At 36.4% G+C, this 16,426-nt stretch overlaps 1 protein-coding gene across 1 annotated transcript in view; it reads right to left on the minus strand.

The window, feature by feature from the left end:
* The window catches only part of HMGCLL1 (3-hydroxy-3-methylglutaryl-CoA lyase like 1), a 62,255-nt gene that overhangs the window by 23,198 nt on the left and 22,631 nt on the right, over positions 1-16,426 (minus strand). Inside the window, exons 5-7 of the mRNA XM_088137163.1 lie at positions 15,856-16,004; positions 7,558-7,621; positions 4,269-4,457 (exon numbers count right to left, since the gene is read on the minus strand). Coding sequence (XP_087993289.1) covers positions 4,269-4,457; positions 7,558-7,621; positions 15,856-16,004 — 402 coding nt within the window. The remainder of the gene's footprint in view (positions 1-4,268; positions 4,458-7,557; positions 7,622-15,855; positions 16,005-16,426) is intronic.

A 16,426-nucleotide genomic window follows, 5' to 3' on the forward strand; every position in this document is an offset into this window, starting at 1 on the left:
AGAAGACAAATGTAAGCAGGCTACATAAGAACTTTCAGCAAGAAGAGAGGCTTTTAGGAACATGCTGACGTCCATAGGCAGCCTCACCCCACCCGGGCCCTTAGCCTACAAAAGTGTGGGTGTGTAGGAGAGAAGACAACAACAAGCAGATGAGGAAGCAGGAAGCGACGTATGGGAATGTACGACTATTACAGGCAAGCAAGAGAGCTATCAGTCAATTGCCAGGACCACAAGCTACGGTAAGCAGCCCATTGTGGTGTGATTCCTGTCTGGAGCTTGGTAACAACCAGAAGAGGAGCAACCACACTGAGGCAGCGCCTAATCCCAACAAGTGCCTCTTTTGGAGGGAGGTAAAGGTTGTATGGCACTTTACAAACTTTATGACTTTAACTTGTTATAAAGACTACCCATCAAAGATTTATTTATGTGGTTACATCAACTTGCAAAGCCTAGGAGGGTGGAGTTAACCCAGAATAATAGCCTATTGTTGGGGAAGGTGTGTGCTACAATAAAGCATTGTGTACAGTTATCTGCTATGCTGTGGTATGTCCAATCCTTGGAAAGCAAAGAACCTTCACTGTAGGTCTATGCTTTGTAAATGATTATGTTCCCACAGCATTCTTTTTGTGAATAGGCACACCTACTCTAAGCAGTCATTTTGCAAAACCATTCACAATACATTCTCAAAATTCCAAATGTGGCATCTGGAATTTCAAGAAGACATTCTGGTCCAAAAAGACTGGTCTTGCCTATTCTGATGTTGAAAGCATTAGGCCACTGTAGAAATAAATAATATAATAAATAAACAAAAACAACTAAAAGAGCCTTACAATTACATTTCTGAAGATCAAATGCTATTCATATATGCTTTGGAATAAATCCTTTGAATTCAGTGAAACTTGTTTTTCAGGGAACGTGCACAGGACTGAGTACATGCATGCAGTTAACTAAAAATTCCTATGAATCCCTCCCACACAATGTCCATTATCAAAAGAACTGCTTTATCTGCAAACAAATTATAGCTTATCAGCTGTACAATTTATTTGAGGATTTCTTTTTTAAAAAATAAGTATCTTACAAGTCAGATAGGGAAAAATATTAACCACTTACTGGTCACAGATGAGTGCCTGGATCTGCACATCCCCACATGCAGAAGCTAGGCCCCATGGGAAGAGCTCTTTTAAAAAAGAAGAGCATTTCATTTACTTACAATATGCCTGGGCCCACTTTTATGCCTGGCTTTCACATATCAATTAGGCCAGGCTTCAGGTCAGCATTCAAACATCACAGTATTCTTTTTATTAGGAACATCATATGAAATATAATGTTCTAGCAACAAGCAAGTAACTGGCCAGGTATGGGCTTTATAAATAAATAAATAAATAAATAAATAAACAAACAAACAAACAAACAAACAGAAATTTTACAAGATCCCATGCCAGAACACTGAAATCCTGCAAAATATGACAACTACAAAACATTTCAGTTATTTTAACACTTTAATTGCAGAGTTACAGTATGCTGTTTAAGGCATTGCAAGTGTTTTGGTGCCTGTAAGCACTTCATCACTGACCCTTGCCTGAAAATACATTCACATATTGTTAGGTATTTTTAGCTCTTTTTTAAGTGCCATGTTTCCGTTTCACACATTCTTTTCCCCCACTATTAGCACTGTTAAGGAAAACATAAACTAGAATTAATAGGAGAAGCTCACAATTTCTTTCTTTCTATAGCATCAAGCTAAGAGTATTAATATGGCCTTTTTCAGAAATATTACTTTGAATGAATTCATTTGCTGGATTCAAGAACCCATATCTATTTATGGGTTTAAGCACTATTACACACAATGCTTTTTTTGCCAGAATTTACTTTGCTTCCTGAAGTATATATTACCCATATTAGTAACGGATATCCAAAAATATCTCATCTGTATTGTTTATCCTGCTATTCTTTTTTTTTAGTTAAATAATGGAAAACTGGAAATCTCATCTTCAGTTTCCATGGTTCTGTAAGAAACATGTTAAAGAAGCAGAATCGGCAGATCAAAACTTTGACTACCTTGCTGGTATGATTTCCAAAACAGGAAGCTGTTTTCCATTTACCATTCCTATTTCTTTCCAAGACTGTACAGAATTTTTGTTTGTACAGCACTACCATTAAAACTGTTAAGATGAAATAGACACCACCGAAAAAAGAAAAGAAAGAACCAGCTCCACCAATATTTTTCCTGCTTTTCCTGACTTTTTCTATTACATCTGATCACAAATCATAACATTTGGAAGACTTGTGGCTGCTTTTTGTCACTTGCCAAAGCCAAGACATCATATCAGGTATAGCAGTATTCAATTAAGTATCACTGCTTTGGCCCTGAAAAGGATTCTGAAATTTCTCAGTGTTCTCCTTCAGTTTCACCAAAGGTCAAACTATGCATTACTTATTATTTTAAAATGTTATTTCATATGCTTTTTATCCCAATGAAGTTCTACATTCTTCCCTTCTATGCCATAAGGTACTGCCATTGGAGGGTCATCCTCTCCCCACTGTCCCACAATATACAATGCAAACAAGCAGAGCCAGTTTACAAACCCTTTTTTGGAGAGTTCGCCTATTCACTGATTTAGAAATTACTTAGGACCACCCAGAGTTACTTGATTAAGATGGGCAGCCATATAAATTTAATAAATAAATACATGGTCAGCAATCTATCTTTGCTTGCTTGCTTGCTAGAGATGCTGGAAGCAGACACTCAGAAAGTATTTTCCAGGGGCAACAGAGTGAGAGGATGAAGAAGAACAGTAATGTTTCCTTCCAGAAAGGCAAATGGGGATTGGCAATGTGGCATGGAGCATGAAACACCACAACATGGTGCCTGTAGCCCACCCTCCCCTTTAATATTCTTTTTGATTAAAATCTCAAGATAACCCATCGTAATGCCTCTGCAATATCACACATTTTTAATTTTGTCCTGTGAATGTAACATTTTAATTAACTCATCCATTTGTGTATGCTCAAGACATAACACAAAATCACATGACACCTGCCACTTGAAAAGATTGCTGATCCCAGAAATGAGACACAAAGTTTGGGTGAAGATGAAGACAATAGAGTGCCTCTATCAGAACAGAAAAAGTAATGGGTACACTGCTAATCTACTATGCTCTAGGACACGAAATTTACAGAAGAAGTAGAAGGTCAACAGAGAACTGTTCCTGGATTTGGGCCTTGGAACAGGAAACTGTATCTATTTTTTGTAGAATTAAGTTAATCAGAAATTTCATTTATATACTTCTGACCATCTCGCTAGTTTGTTTCTTCTGATAAACTAAGCACATATATTGTCTTCAGACATGTCATTGAGTTCTGAGAGTCATTCTGGAGTCAGGAAGATGATGATAATGATTAAAAGAAGCTTTAGGAATACAGATGTTATAGCAGAGAATAAGCAGGGGAAAAGTGTGCTTAATTTTTTCCTGTCTAGTATTTCTTTTCTTTTATTACAGAAAAAGAAAGTGAAATAAAATTGCCCTCGCCAATTTTTTTCAAAAGGGTTTCTCAGTTCCAAAGAACACACTAATATAATTTTAATGTGACCCATGCCACTACAATTTTTGCTTATTTGTGAAAAATATGGAAGTCTAACACCCTCTAGCTTATTTTTGTTCTGTTTAAGCTCTTGCATTTCTAACTGATTTATATTCATAACAAACATACACACATACACACAAATTATACATAAGTGACAAACATCCTTTAAGTACTGTTTCCTTCTTGGAGATCTGGGTTCCAATTTATGTTCTCCTGTGGATTTGGATGCTATAAATGCTATCAGTATTTTTAACAACATTTATTCTGTTGTCATACCTTCTTGCTTCTGACTACACAGGAAATGCCAACAAAATAAACACACTCTGGGACTTTTCCTCACAAACTAATTCAAATGTTACCTTATTTTCTTCCCTTCCTGCAGTAATGGGTCTGCAGGATTCCTGAATCTGCAGAACACATAAATTCACTCTGCTAGTAATGAAGTGTGTATTTAGAAACCAAGTTTCTAAACTGCTACATTGCAAGGGAAAGGCAATTAGGAAGCCACATGGTAATCATGCCTCTGCAGCCCCCACCCCATGCTCTTGGAGTAACATCAAATGACTCCCAGAACTGAGCAGCTCTGCACATACCCGCATTTGTCTTCCCCCTCCTTTCTCCAACCGACATAAATGTATGAATGAATGAGGCTTGTGAAGATGTACACCAAAGTTGGAAGTTACCTGCATAGCTGTAAGAATATTGGCTAAGGCCTGGCCATAGGTGTCGTGGCAGTGCACTGCCACAGCAGCCAATGGAACTTCCATCATAACAGATTCCAGCATTCTCTTCATACAGCCTGGCGTTCCCACTCCAATGGTATCTCCCAGAGAGACCTCATAGCATCCCATACTGTATAGCCTTTTTGAGACCTGATTGGAGAGAAACATAGTTCTGTCAAATACAAGCAAGAGGTAACAAGGGAAATAACAATTCTCTATTTTAGTGTTACACATTCACATGCACCAAAGAAGAATTTCTGAGAAACAGAAACTAATACTAGGAACCCATTCATTTTTCTCTTCAGGTGGCTTATTTCTATCTTCTTCTCAAGATTTATGGAGCATCTGAACCTGGTAGCTCAGAATTCTGGGAATTCCAACCACAACAGACCTGGAAGGCACTGGGTTGGGAAAATAGATCTAAGTCACAAAATGAGTCTTTGCACTTACGTATGCGTGTGAGTTTGTTTGTAGGCTTTTTGGATCAAGATATCTGACCGAACAATAAGACATACTGCTAGATTTTAGTCTGCCTAAACCAATTAAGACTGGGAAAAAGCCCATCTGATATTATATTGTCTGCTTAACAAATAAAAGCCAAAGCAGATGCCTGTTGCATATGTACCTAGCTGTATTGTATTTTTATTCCTCTTTCTGACTTAAAAAGCATTCAGAGCTTACAGCCCTTCTTCCTTTTTTGAGGAAAAATATACTCGTATAGAAAATGTAGAGCATGATGGACTACTTTTCTCAGGATGAAGTATTTGGTTTTTTGCGGTGGCGTGCTAAAGGTTGTCCTCCAAGAAATAAGCATGGCCACAGACCATGGGATTTAAAGTTCAGTGGAATACAAATTTATATGATTATTCCTCATGTATTTAAAGTAATTTCCCTTTTCTGTCACATTAGAAATTACAATTCAATGATGTTATTTGGAGGGGCTATATGGGACACACCTTGTGGAGGAGATTGTGGAGCCACAAGGTATGCGGCCTTGATGTAGAAGAAGGCCAGTATGGGAAACAACCTATTAAACATCTACAATATATTTCAGAAGATCAAATATTGTTCAGGTTTTGCAGCGAATAGCCACTTATTCACAGTAAAAGGAAACTTTGTAATTTTCCAGATTGCTTAATCATTAACTTAGCTATCAGGAACAATATGTGAAAACATCTTTTCCTTCCACTTATTCCCCTTTTCAGCATTTTAGACACAAAAATCTACAAACAAGTATATCCTCTTGCGTTGCTGAGGTTATTCAACATAGTTTTCCCAGGTAAATTTCAGGCACAGAGATATTGGGAGACAGAGGACTTTTGGCAGGGAGCTGATCCTGACTTTTCAAATTCACAATGACAAAACTTGTAATTATTAATTTCATGAGTGAAATACCATCTAATTTGAGATGGTATTTCACCCATGTAAACTACCACTTGATGTTACAGCAACTTTGAATCTGCTAACAGTATTTAGTTTTGGCTTTGAGGTAATTAGGTTCAAGTAATCTCAGGTTCTTGCAGTGAGAGCTGTGGACACTGAAAGTTTTTGAACAGCAAAGACAAAGCAAGGGTTATCAAACTGAAATGATCTTATTCTTACATAACTTGTTTTCTTCTTCTTTTTATATCAGATTCTTCACATACTGTACATTTTGAATTTACCAAGCAAAAGTGTATACTGATAACATTTTTGGGAAAACATTATCACTGTTTTAACTCTTTTTTGAGCTTTCAATTTTCCTTAAGATTATAAAATGTATTGTTCCAGATCAGATCGAGGTTCATCTGTGGAACTCCTGACATAATGTTTGAAACAATGTTGTGGATGGCTGAAAGCAAACAAGCTGAAACAAAACCAAAGTGTTGTATCCTAAGAAATCCAATCTAGATGAAGGTTTACAACTGGTCTTAGATAAAGTTGCACTCCCACAAAAGAGATAGTGACAATTCTCTTGCAGTTTTCATCAGTGTGGAAAGCTGAGGTAGCTTGGTCAGGATTACTTGGTGTAATTTGATCTGGTTTCAATTATTCATACTCCAATAATGACCATGCTGGACTGCCGTAAAGCACGTAATATGCCTTTAAAGATAGTTCAGCAACTTCAGCTAGTGCAGGATGCCAATGCCCATCTCTGATAGCAGTCAGCTTGACAGATACAAGAAAGAGGATCTTTTCTTCTGAACAACTTACCAAGTGAAGTTCATCAATCCCCTTTAAGAAAATCCAGTCATTACCTATTTTCCATGGCCTCTACTTAAGCTGGGGGAGGTAACAACTTTCTGGCTTTTCATATCTTGAGGATTGGATTCTGATTTATGATCACCACCAGCTTTTATTGAAGTTTGTGTCTCTTGTTTGTATTCTTTTATCCTATGAGGCTCCTTGAGAAACCTTTTTTTACAAGAATCCAAACCACCAGAAAATGACCTATCAGAAGTTGAATAGTGATAAATCAGTGAGCTGTGCTCTGCTGTTTCTCCACCCCTATTCCAGGGATAAACATGTACACACACACAAATTCTTTTTTATATGGGTGCCTCTTGGACTTAAAAACATATTTTCATCGCTTCTGCAGTCCATCTACTCCTCAGACACAGAAAAGGCAGATCATGTAAATTCTATTAGCTTTAATTCTAATTCTTAGCTTGAGCTGAAATGTTCATGACATGTTCAGGAATGCTACTTTATTGCATCAAGTGAAGAAAATTCCCACCATATGTTTTACCTTCCTGCTTACTAACTGACAATGGGACTGATGCTTCTATTATTATCTAAACTGACAGTTATTCTTGCTTCTGAAAATATATACAAACTATATATATTTGATGGCAGCTAATAGCTATGGCTCATGCTATAAGCTTGGATTGGAAATGGAGGCTACTTACTGTCTCATACAGCTAACAGAGAAGATATAGAGGAACAATTATATAGCTGAAATGCAAATAAATGCTTTTTTGCCTCAGTGAGAAGAACTGACACTGACTTACAGATTAGAAGTATCTCTCAAGGTATTTGGCAGTTCCATGTTCAGTGTGTATTACATATACATATAAATATAAATAATATTTATATATTATATAAATAAATAAATTGCAAGCATGCTCCTAAATTTCCAATTTCAATTACCACAAGGAAATGAATCATGCGTGCAGCTATCCCTACAACTTTGGAAGAATAAGGAGTTGTAGAGGTATATTTAAGACACCCATATTCTGGTTTGGTTTTTATTTAGAAAAAATAATCTTACTTCAGCAACTTTAGCTGGAGGAATAGCTCCTTCATAAGGGCATCCCAACGCACAAGATACATACCTAAACAAACAAAATGGAAAAGAGGCTCACTTATGATATACATCCATATACTAACTCTCACAAGCAACAATCATGATTTTAAATGCAGTATGTACAATTATGAAAAATGTAATAGCGGACAAATTATTCTGCAAAGTCTACAAAAATATTGATAAAATCAAATGCAAGCTATCAGCAACCAGGTCACAAGTAGTACGCCATATATTAAAATTTAAACACATACAGTACTTCTGGGGAAAAAATCCAATGTTTCTATCAAATTTATTTTTAACTAGCTGGATTTATATTTACAATTTGACTTCCACTCTCTAGTTCCAAACTCTTGAACTAGCATATTATCTGCATTGAGATCATAAAGTAAAATCTTGCAGCACTGGGATAATGATTCTGTGTTCAACTCAAGTAGTGATATGCCAGTACAAAGCATCTTCCCTTCGAGGATGAAAGGCTCGTGCAGTGGACTTCAGCCAGGATATTGCCAAAGCAGCGCACAACTCAGAATACTTACATTTCATATAAATGGGAATCACATGCAGCTCACCACTCCAGGCCTCCCATGATCTGCTCTATCCTTTTATAGAATTCTGATATCTACCTACTAGAGCTTGGTGCAAAATTCATTGTTACAAAACTAAAGTACTCTGAATTTATGTTGAATTCCAGAACAGGGCAGAGCTCACTGTCTTTCATACAAAAATCTATTCTACATTGCTCCTCCTACCCAGAAAGCAGTAACATTACCAAATTTTGAAAACTACAAGGATACCTTGTAGTATCTAATAATTGGGAAGGGAAGGGAAGGGAAGGGAAGGGAAGGGAAGGGAAGGGAAGGGAAGGGAAGGGAAGGGAAGGGAAGGGAAGGGAAGGGAAGGGAAGGGAAGGGAAGGGAAGGGAAGGGAAGGGAAGGGAAGGATAAATCAGTGGGCATTCCTGGAGGACAGTGTTCATAATTATATATTATAATAATGCATATACTTATATAAATTAGTGTGTCTAATCAATGCTTTGGTTCACCATTTTGATGACACATTTTTTCCCATTTTTGTTGATATCAGCCACAGGCAAGCTGTGAAGTAAAGGGCTGATAGGGCTCCAGCTGTACACCCTCTTCATTTCCCCCATGACATCTCTGCAGAAAACCCCCATGTATTAGAGGACTTCTGAAGAAAAAAGAGGAGAGGCAAACTCATCAGCTAGCACTTGGTTTCTCAGCCCATGCCCCACCCTAGTAAATACATTATAATGGAAAGGAAAAGGGACTTCCTGCCGAAATACCACAAGTAATACTAATTCAGTCCAGAATAACAGTCAACGTCACCCAGCTAAGAACTACTCTAATAGCCTTCCAAACTGAAGCTGAGGGCTTCAAAATCCTTTAAAAATCACATCAGCACCTCACACATTGAAAATGTTCTTGTGTGTGTTATAAGGCTCCATTAACACTCAATAGGAAATTTGCCTTCCTCTACTAAATCAGAAATGAATGGCATAGTCAAGGATTAATGCACATCCCATCTTGCTTAACATCTTGCTAACATCTGTCTTAGCCATGTCTGTTCTGCCTTCCACAAAATAAAGAAGTGATGAAACTATATACAGCTCCTTTTGACAAATCAATTCACTTAAGCTCACTTCCCCATCCTCCAGTTTAAAAAAAAAAAAAAAGCATGTAAGCCAAACCTAGGCATCAATGGGCAAATATACAGCACTCTTCTGTATTTTAAAAGACTATGTTGGATGCCTCAGTGGGAAGAGAGATAAAAATCACTGCTGCTTCTCATCAAAAAGAAAGAACAGAAAATCATGGATGGAATACTAGTACCCTCCACCGGAAAACTCCTGGGAATTGAAATTATAATTTATTATGGAAGTTGGTCTTTGGAAGGAACGTTTATGAAGTATAGCTATGTAATTTATCACTCTCAGTTCCAGTAAAATGAAAATAAATCCAAGTAGAAACTGAGTCCTACACAGAAGTCAGGCTCTTGCATGAATCTGATGGTTACAATGCCATATACATGCACAGCTGCTAGCACAGCCAAACGCAGAGAGACTCTGAGAATCTGGTCTGAGACACAGATGCTGTTGTTTCCTGTTTATTATTATATTGTATGTTTGAATATAATTTACACTCTTCATTGCAGAACCATTTATTTTCATTGGAAGCTCATGTTTGAAGAACAGACATGTGTCCTAAAGCAAATTCTTAACATGGCAATTGATATTTCCTTACGGAATGTCATATTACAAAGCCACCAAATAATTACTGCCAGAACACTAGGAGGTAAAGGGAGGGTGTAATAATAACCTAAAAAATGTCTTCTAATTAAAGCAAAGCTTTGAAAAAAGAATAGGACTTTGGATAGTTTCAACTGTATTTCAAAATTGCTCATTGCAAAGTACTGTACTAGATGATGCAATATATACTATATTTGTAGTAACATTCTGTAATTTATTCAACACATTCTCATAATATAGGAGTGTTTAAATCAAAGCTAAAATCAAAGCTAACCCTCAATCCCACTCCCAATATTTTTAAAAAATACAAAAATAATTGTAGACCTATTTTCTGCATGGATGGGAAAATAGTTTTTACATCATCTATAAGCATCATACAAGCAGAAGGTATGTTGAATGTTTCTTAAATCCCATAACTGATTTTAAGTTTCAACAAACATGGACAAGAATATGGCCATTCAGAGCAACAAATATGAAAAACTCTGCCATTGGTGAAAGAATGCAAATAATTTTCATTTCCTTCAAGCAGATATGACACTTCATATTTTCATTAGATCAGATTCTTTTGCTGCCATATTGCCTCATATTGAAATGAGGCAAAACATTTTATTTTTCTGTATGGAAGTAAAGTCAATCACTTATGTCAACCACAAGTGGATTGTTCTTTTATTTATAAGTAGGGACACATTTGTGGCATCACAATTTGCCTACTTGGGTTTTGTTTTGTTTTTTTAAGGTAAAAGTTAAAAGTTAGTTTCAAGTTGCAGATTGGTGTTAAAGGTGAGTCTCAGATCTGAAAACTGAAGCTGATATGTTCTGGTAATTTATGAACTCCAGACATTCTCAAAATTAAGACATGGAAAATTTCGCTATGTAAAGGTCATAGTCTCTCAAAATATTAATTATGAGTATCTCATAACAATAGAGCCTGGGGTCAACTACTGAACTTAATGAATAGAGATTCAAGACAGAAAGCATTATCACACCCAATTAAATTTTGCTACACACTAGTAGAAGATATAGTGTTGGCTGCTATCTTGGATATCTTAAAAGAGTGATTAAACTAATTTGTGAAGAATAAAGTCATTGATGTTTTATATCACCTCAGATAATGGAGATAAATCGCATCTTAGCAAACATTCTCAGTGAAAATAACAGAAAGATTCTATTCTGTTCATGAACTGCTTGTGGATTTCCCATAGGTATCTGTCTAGTTCCCAAGGGAACACGTTGGGTTGAATAGGACCTGGGTCTGACCTAATATTGTTCATAGGCAAGGAGCTATGGGAAGTATCTTAGTAGTCTTGTAAAGCAAGATTCAAAAAATAAATATTGTGTTTTACAATCCTTCCTCCATTTTCATCTCACAGTGCTTTGAATGAGTCAGCTCATACATAGAGACAGCATGATTTGCCAAGACCACCCAGTCAGTTTCTTGACTAGCAGGCAATTAAAGTTGTCTAAATGTGACATGTTATTCACCTGCTATACTGCCCCTAGTTTAATTGCAATATATTTACGTAAGCTTTTTTTCATGTATTACATTCACGTGTCCCAATAGTCATATCAGGAGAGCGTCTGTGATTATATATACTCTTCTACAGGGAAATCTCTTGTGAATCTTTGAATCGTTTTAAAAGACAATAATTTTCTGTGCAGTCTGTATTACCCGATTACCCAGAAGATTTTAGTACAATTGAATATACAAAATATATTAACAATATTTAGATTACTGGATTTTTTGAGCACGTTTCTTTGGACTGTGGACTTTAGATGGATCCTAAAGTGGTAGGAAAAGCCCTGTTGGACTGAGTGCCATCAGGGATTTCTTTTATCCGTACAGGAACAGCCTCCATTCATGGTCGACCTCAGCAGCTGGTATCCAAATGCACAGCTTCTGACTGTTGATGACAAGAGTTTGGTGGTCCAAATCATTCCATGAACTAAGCACTTTCCAAAGCACTTAAAACAGTTGCCTACAGTCCTGGCATGGCTATTTAGAAGGCCTTGTTGAAAAAGTACTTTGGATATATAGAAACAAACAGGTTTTTAAAAAAAATATTGTATTATAAGGTGCAAATAATGCATTATATGATTTGGGTACAGTGGTATTTACAATATTAATGAGAGATTATTAACACCATGATGATTTAGGTAACTTAAACCTTTAAAGATAAGGGGAAAAGTTTACATCAATATTAACTATGGTTTCTCAAATGTTAGTATTAATAAATGTATGGTTGCTTAAATTGTACATCTAGAGCTGAGTGTAGCATTGATAAACTTGTCTGATAATGTTTCTGTAACATAAATATCTGTAAAGTCCATTAGCTAGGCCAGTTCCTTCAAGTATTAACATTCTACTATTCAGGAATTTTATCCATTCTGTTATCCATGACAAGCAACTTGCTTTATCATACAATTTAAAATTTGGAAGAGCAAGACTACCTCTGTCTTTTGAATCTTGTAAAAATTTGAACTTAACTCTAGGTCTTTTCCCACTCCATATAAATTTACTGACAATTTCTTGCCATTTTGTAAGGTCTTCTCTGACATTGTGATTGGCACCATTTGGATCATGTAATTTATCTTGGCTGATAGATTCATTTTAATTGCAATTGATCCTAACCAAGATGGATTTAGATTCCTCCAGCTTTCAAGATCTCTTCTGATTTCTTGCCATAATTTAGCATAGGTATTTTGATATATTTCTTGATTCCTGCCTATAAAATGCAAACCAAGATATTTCACTTAGTGGGCTATCTGACAGCCAGATTCTTCCTGTGAAAGATTATCTTCTCCTTACATTAGATATCTTGTAATTATTTTTGGTTTTTGGACATTGATTTTGTATCTGGAGAATTCTCCAAAGCTATGAATTGTTTTCATTAACTATTTTATTGCCCTTTGTCGTTCTGTGAAGGCTAATACTACATTATTTGCAGAACATTTAAGCTTATGTTCTTCTCCACAGATTTTGAGATCTGATATTTGTTTCTCACTTTGGATCTTTTCTGCGAATATTTCTAGAGCTATTATGCATAAGGAACAAAGTGGACATCCTTACCTTGTACCTTTACTAATTTAAAAATATGCAGAGAGCGCTCCATTAGCCACAATCTTTGCTTTTTGCTGTTGATATATGCTTTTAACCCAAGCTGGGAACTCTTCTCCAGGATTCATTTTATTCAGTACTACCAGCAGGAACCAGAGAAAATTCACATTTGAAGGAATGTAAGATAATTTGCAGGCTTGCCCACAAATGACCTCTTCTTGTGATTATGATGGATAATGAATAATGAACTATATGACAAATACTCAGCCTAATGAAGTACTTATGGTCCATATGAGTGCACAGGTGCATGGAAATGCAACAACATGCCAGGATGGCCTAAAATAATGATGTGCCAAAGATCAGCAGAAAATCAAAGTATGATTGATGCATAAAAATGCCAAGAGTCAGGACATGAACCTCATGATCAAGAACTGCTTAAGAACAGCTAAATTCCTCTCCAAATTGTCTTTTAAAATTATAGAATTTTAAATCAGTATTCCATGATAAGACTGATGAAAACCAGCTGGTCAGAGTCCAAAACTTTTAGGTTATAAAATAAGTGACGAAGAGAAACTGTGTGTAAGTAGATGTGTGTGGTGTGTAAAGGTGTACATGTATTGTGTAAGAACATGCATGTAGTGTGTAATGTCTTCTCCATTTTATACTTCATTTGCTGCATTCTGCTCGCTGCTTCTCTCACTATCTTTTCCACACCGCAACATCTTTTTAAATCAAGGAGCCACAAACATCCTTTGGTAACTGATTACTAATTAAGATAATTTCTCTGTTTGCATTAGCTGGGAAAATCATACTGATCAGCGATGTGTACTTCTAATTAGTTGTGCTGGAACTGAGAATTGTATTAAAGGGACAATTGTATTCAAACGTTGATTAAATAAACTTATGCAATTGTACTAATGTCTTCTGTTGGTGATTGTGCTACAGGTCCTGAGAGGGGAGAAAACATGTTCTCTGTGTTCTCCCCTCCCAAGAGCCCTTCTAAGGTCTTCTGGGTAGCCATGTTCATGCATAGAAGGCACTTCCACCAGAAAGTCTTCAAAGTTGCCATGCTGAGCCATCAAGAGGTTGTAGTATCTTTGCAAATCCAGACAGGATTTTGTTTCTGAACAAAATACTTCCAGAATGATTTGCACAGCCCCCCTATCTAGGGCTTAGCTTCACTGTACCTTGCAGCAGCAATTCAGAACCTTAATAATTACAGGTTATTCAGAAGAAACACTTCTTTTCTCATTCTGAATCTTCAGCTAATTAATTTCATTCACTAGACTAGATATATAAATATGGAGATTATATGCATGAATAATTAATAAAGATATTTAGGTTGCATACTTTAAAAAAAATAGTAAGCCTTTGACATCTTCCAGTATGTCAGCTGATAATGTATATGTTCTACATGAACATATACCAAATCTGCCTGGCCCTGGATCGATGCCAGTCCAGCTGTAGCAATGTAACTTAAGAAGCCTCCCTAAAGCTTTCAAGGAGATTTTTCCATTAGATTTACCCATTGCTGTTGATGCATTCTTGCAATATTAACTCTAGATTGCCAGGAAAAACAAAACATAAAACTTGAAACTCCTAACATGATTTCTGAAAGTTCACTGGAAAGGTCCAATCCTGCCAGATTGCCTACAATTATACCATAGTTGATGGTACCAAAAGCCACTAAGTAATCTAGAAAACTATCAGGTCCCTACTCCCACATCTAGTTTCTGGATTCCAGCTTAGGTCATTCATCAATGTGTTCAGAATAGTCTCAGGACCATATCCCAGCCAAAAACCTGACATAAATTTGTCCAGAGAAGCAGTTGCATCCAAATCCACTGAGGTCACAACTTTTTTGAGCCCTTACTCTTTTTAAGCCCTTATCCAGGAATGAAGTATATGAGACTGCCCTGCAGTTACAAGGATCTTCCAGGTCAAGAGAAGGCTTTTTCAGTAAGGACCTTATAACAGCCAGCGGGAACATAATCCACCCTCAAGAATGCATTGATCACCTCCTTAACCATGGAGCCCAATCCCATCTGGGCCAAACTAACCATCCAATAAGGACAAGGTATTGGGTGACGTAGTGGTGGTCCTCATCTCCACATACATTACATGCTAAAAATCCATGTGAACGGGACAAGGAGTTCCCAAAGTAGTCTCTCTGTTCTGCCACAACACTGGAGTCCAAATCAAGACAAATCACATCAGTTTTTTCTGCAAATAATGATTAAAATTCTTCACAACAAGTCTCTGTACCTGCTGTAAGATCTGGACAGAAAAAATCCTACATAGTACAGAAATGCATTGTTGGCCTATTCTTTGCAGGTAAATGCAGGCACAGAAGTGAGCACTCATTGTTGCATTCACTGTCAAGGAAAGGATTTCAAATGGGAGTTAAATTGAACTGCATTCTATATTTGATTCAATCCATCCTAAGAGTTCCTCCACATGAGCTCCAGTTCATTACCAATCAGTTTAATTGCTGCAAATTTACCAAAAGACTTTACTAGGAAGGAAGAAAAGTTTAGAGATATCCAAATCTTTGGAGGATTCCAGAAATGGATTATAAGAAAATATTGGATTTTTTCAAGTATGTTGAAAAACTGCACAAGAGAAGCTATGCATGGATATGATATGCAGATTGGGGTTAACAAGGACTCAAGTACTGCTGTAACCCACTTATGTAAAGGGGAATACTAGTAAGTAATCAGTCTGAAGTGAAACACCTGCAGCATTGTGATAGAATGGAGTAACTAAGACTGCAATCTTAAAATCAACCTTACATAGTGTAAGTCCAACTGAATAGACTAGGATTCACTTTGAATAAAGAACCAAAAATTGTGTTGCAAATTAGTAATCTATCTCAATTTCTTTAGTCAGTGTGAAAATATAGCAAAGAAATGATCACATTAGTAAAATTAATAATTATTACCCTCGCACTGGAATGTCCATATTTCTTGCAGATTTAACTATAGCCTCAAATCTTTCCAGGCTTTCTTCTATAGTACAGTTGATATTTATTTTACTGAAAGTCTCAGATGCTGCACCAAACACTGACACTTCAGTTGCTCCAGCAGCTATCTACAAAAACAAACAGAACAGGGGGAAAAAAGATCATTTTTCTTAAGTAAATAGGAACTATACAATTGTAATATATATATATATTTTTTTAATAGTAATTCCCTACCATCTGTAGTTCAAGTAACCAAAAAGTAGTCTACCTGTAATTAATTAAATTTACATGAAGTCATTCCAAGAGAAAATTATTTCCAGTTAAGTATCTTAAGATCTAGATAGTCATGACTAGTAGGAGGAACTGCTGCTAACTCAGGTCTTCTCAATGGTGTCCAGTCTCAGACTCCACTTACTGGAATAAGGATTCAAGACTAAAGTAGAAAAGATGAGGCATGATGTTACTCTATTGTTTCCTAATCTTCGCTTCAGTTCATTGGCTTTTATTCTGAAAGGGAAGTGGAGATATTCAGTGAACTGAAACTCATTTA

The sequence above is a fragment of the Python bivittatus genome, unplaced genomic scaffold, assembly GCF_059951505.1.
Source record: "Python bivittatus isolate LINGU-HERP-01145 unplaced genomic scaffold, Pbiv_v1 ctg000020_np1212, whole genome shotgun sequence".
Taxonomy (NCBI): Eukaryota; Metazoa; Chordata; class Lepidosauria; order Squamata; family Pythonidae; genus Python; species Python bivittatus.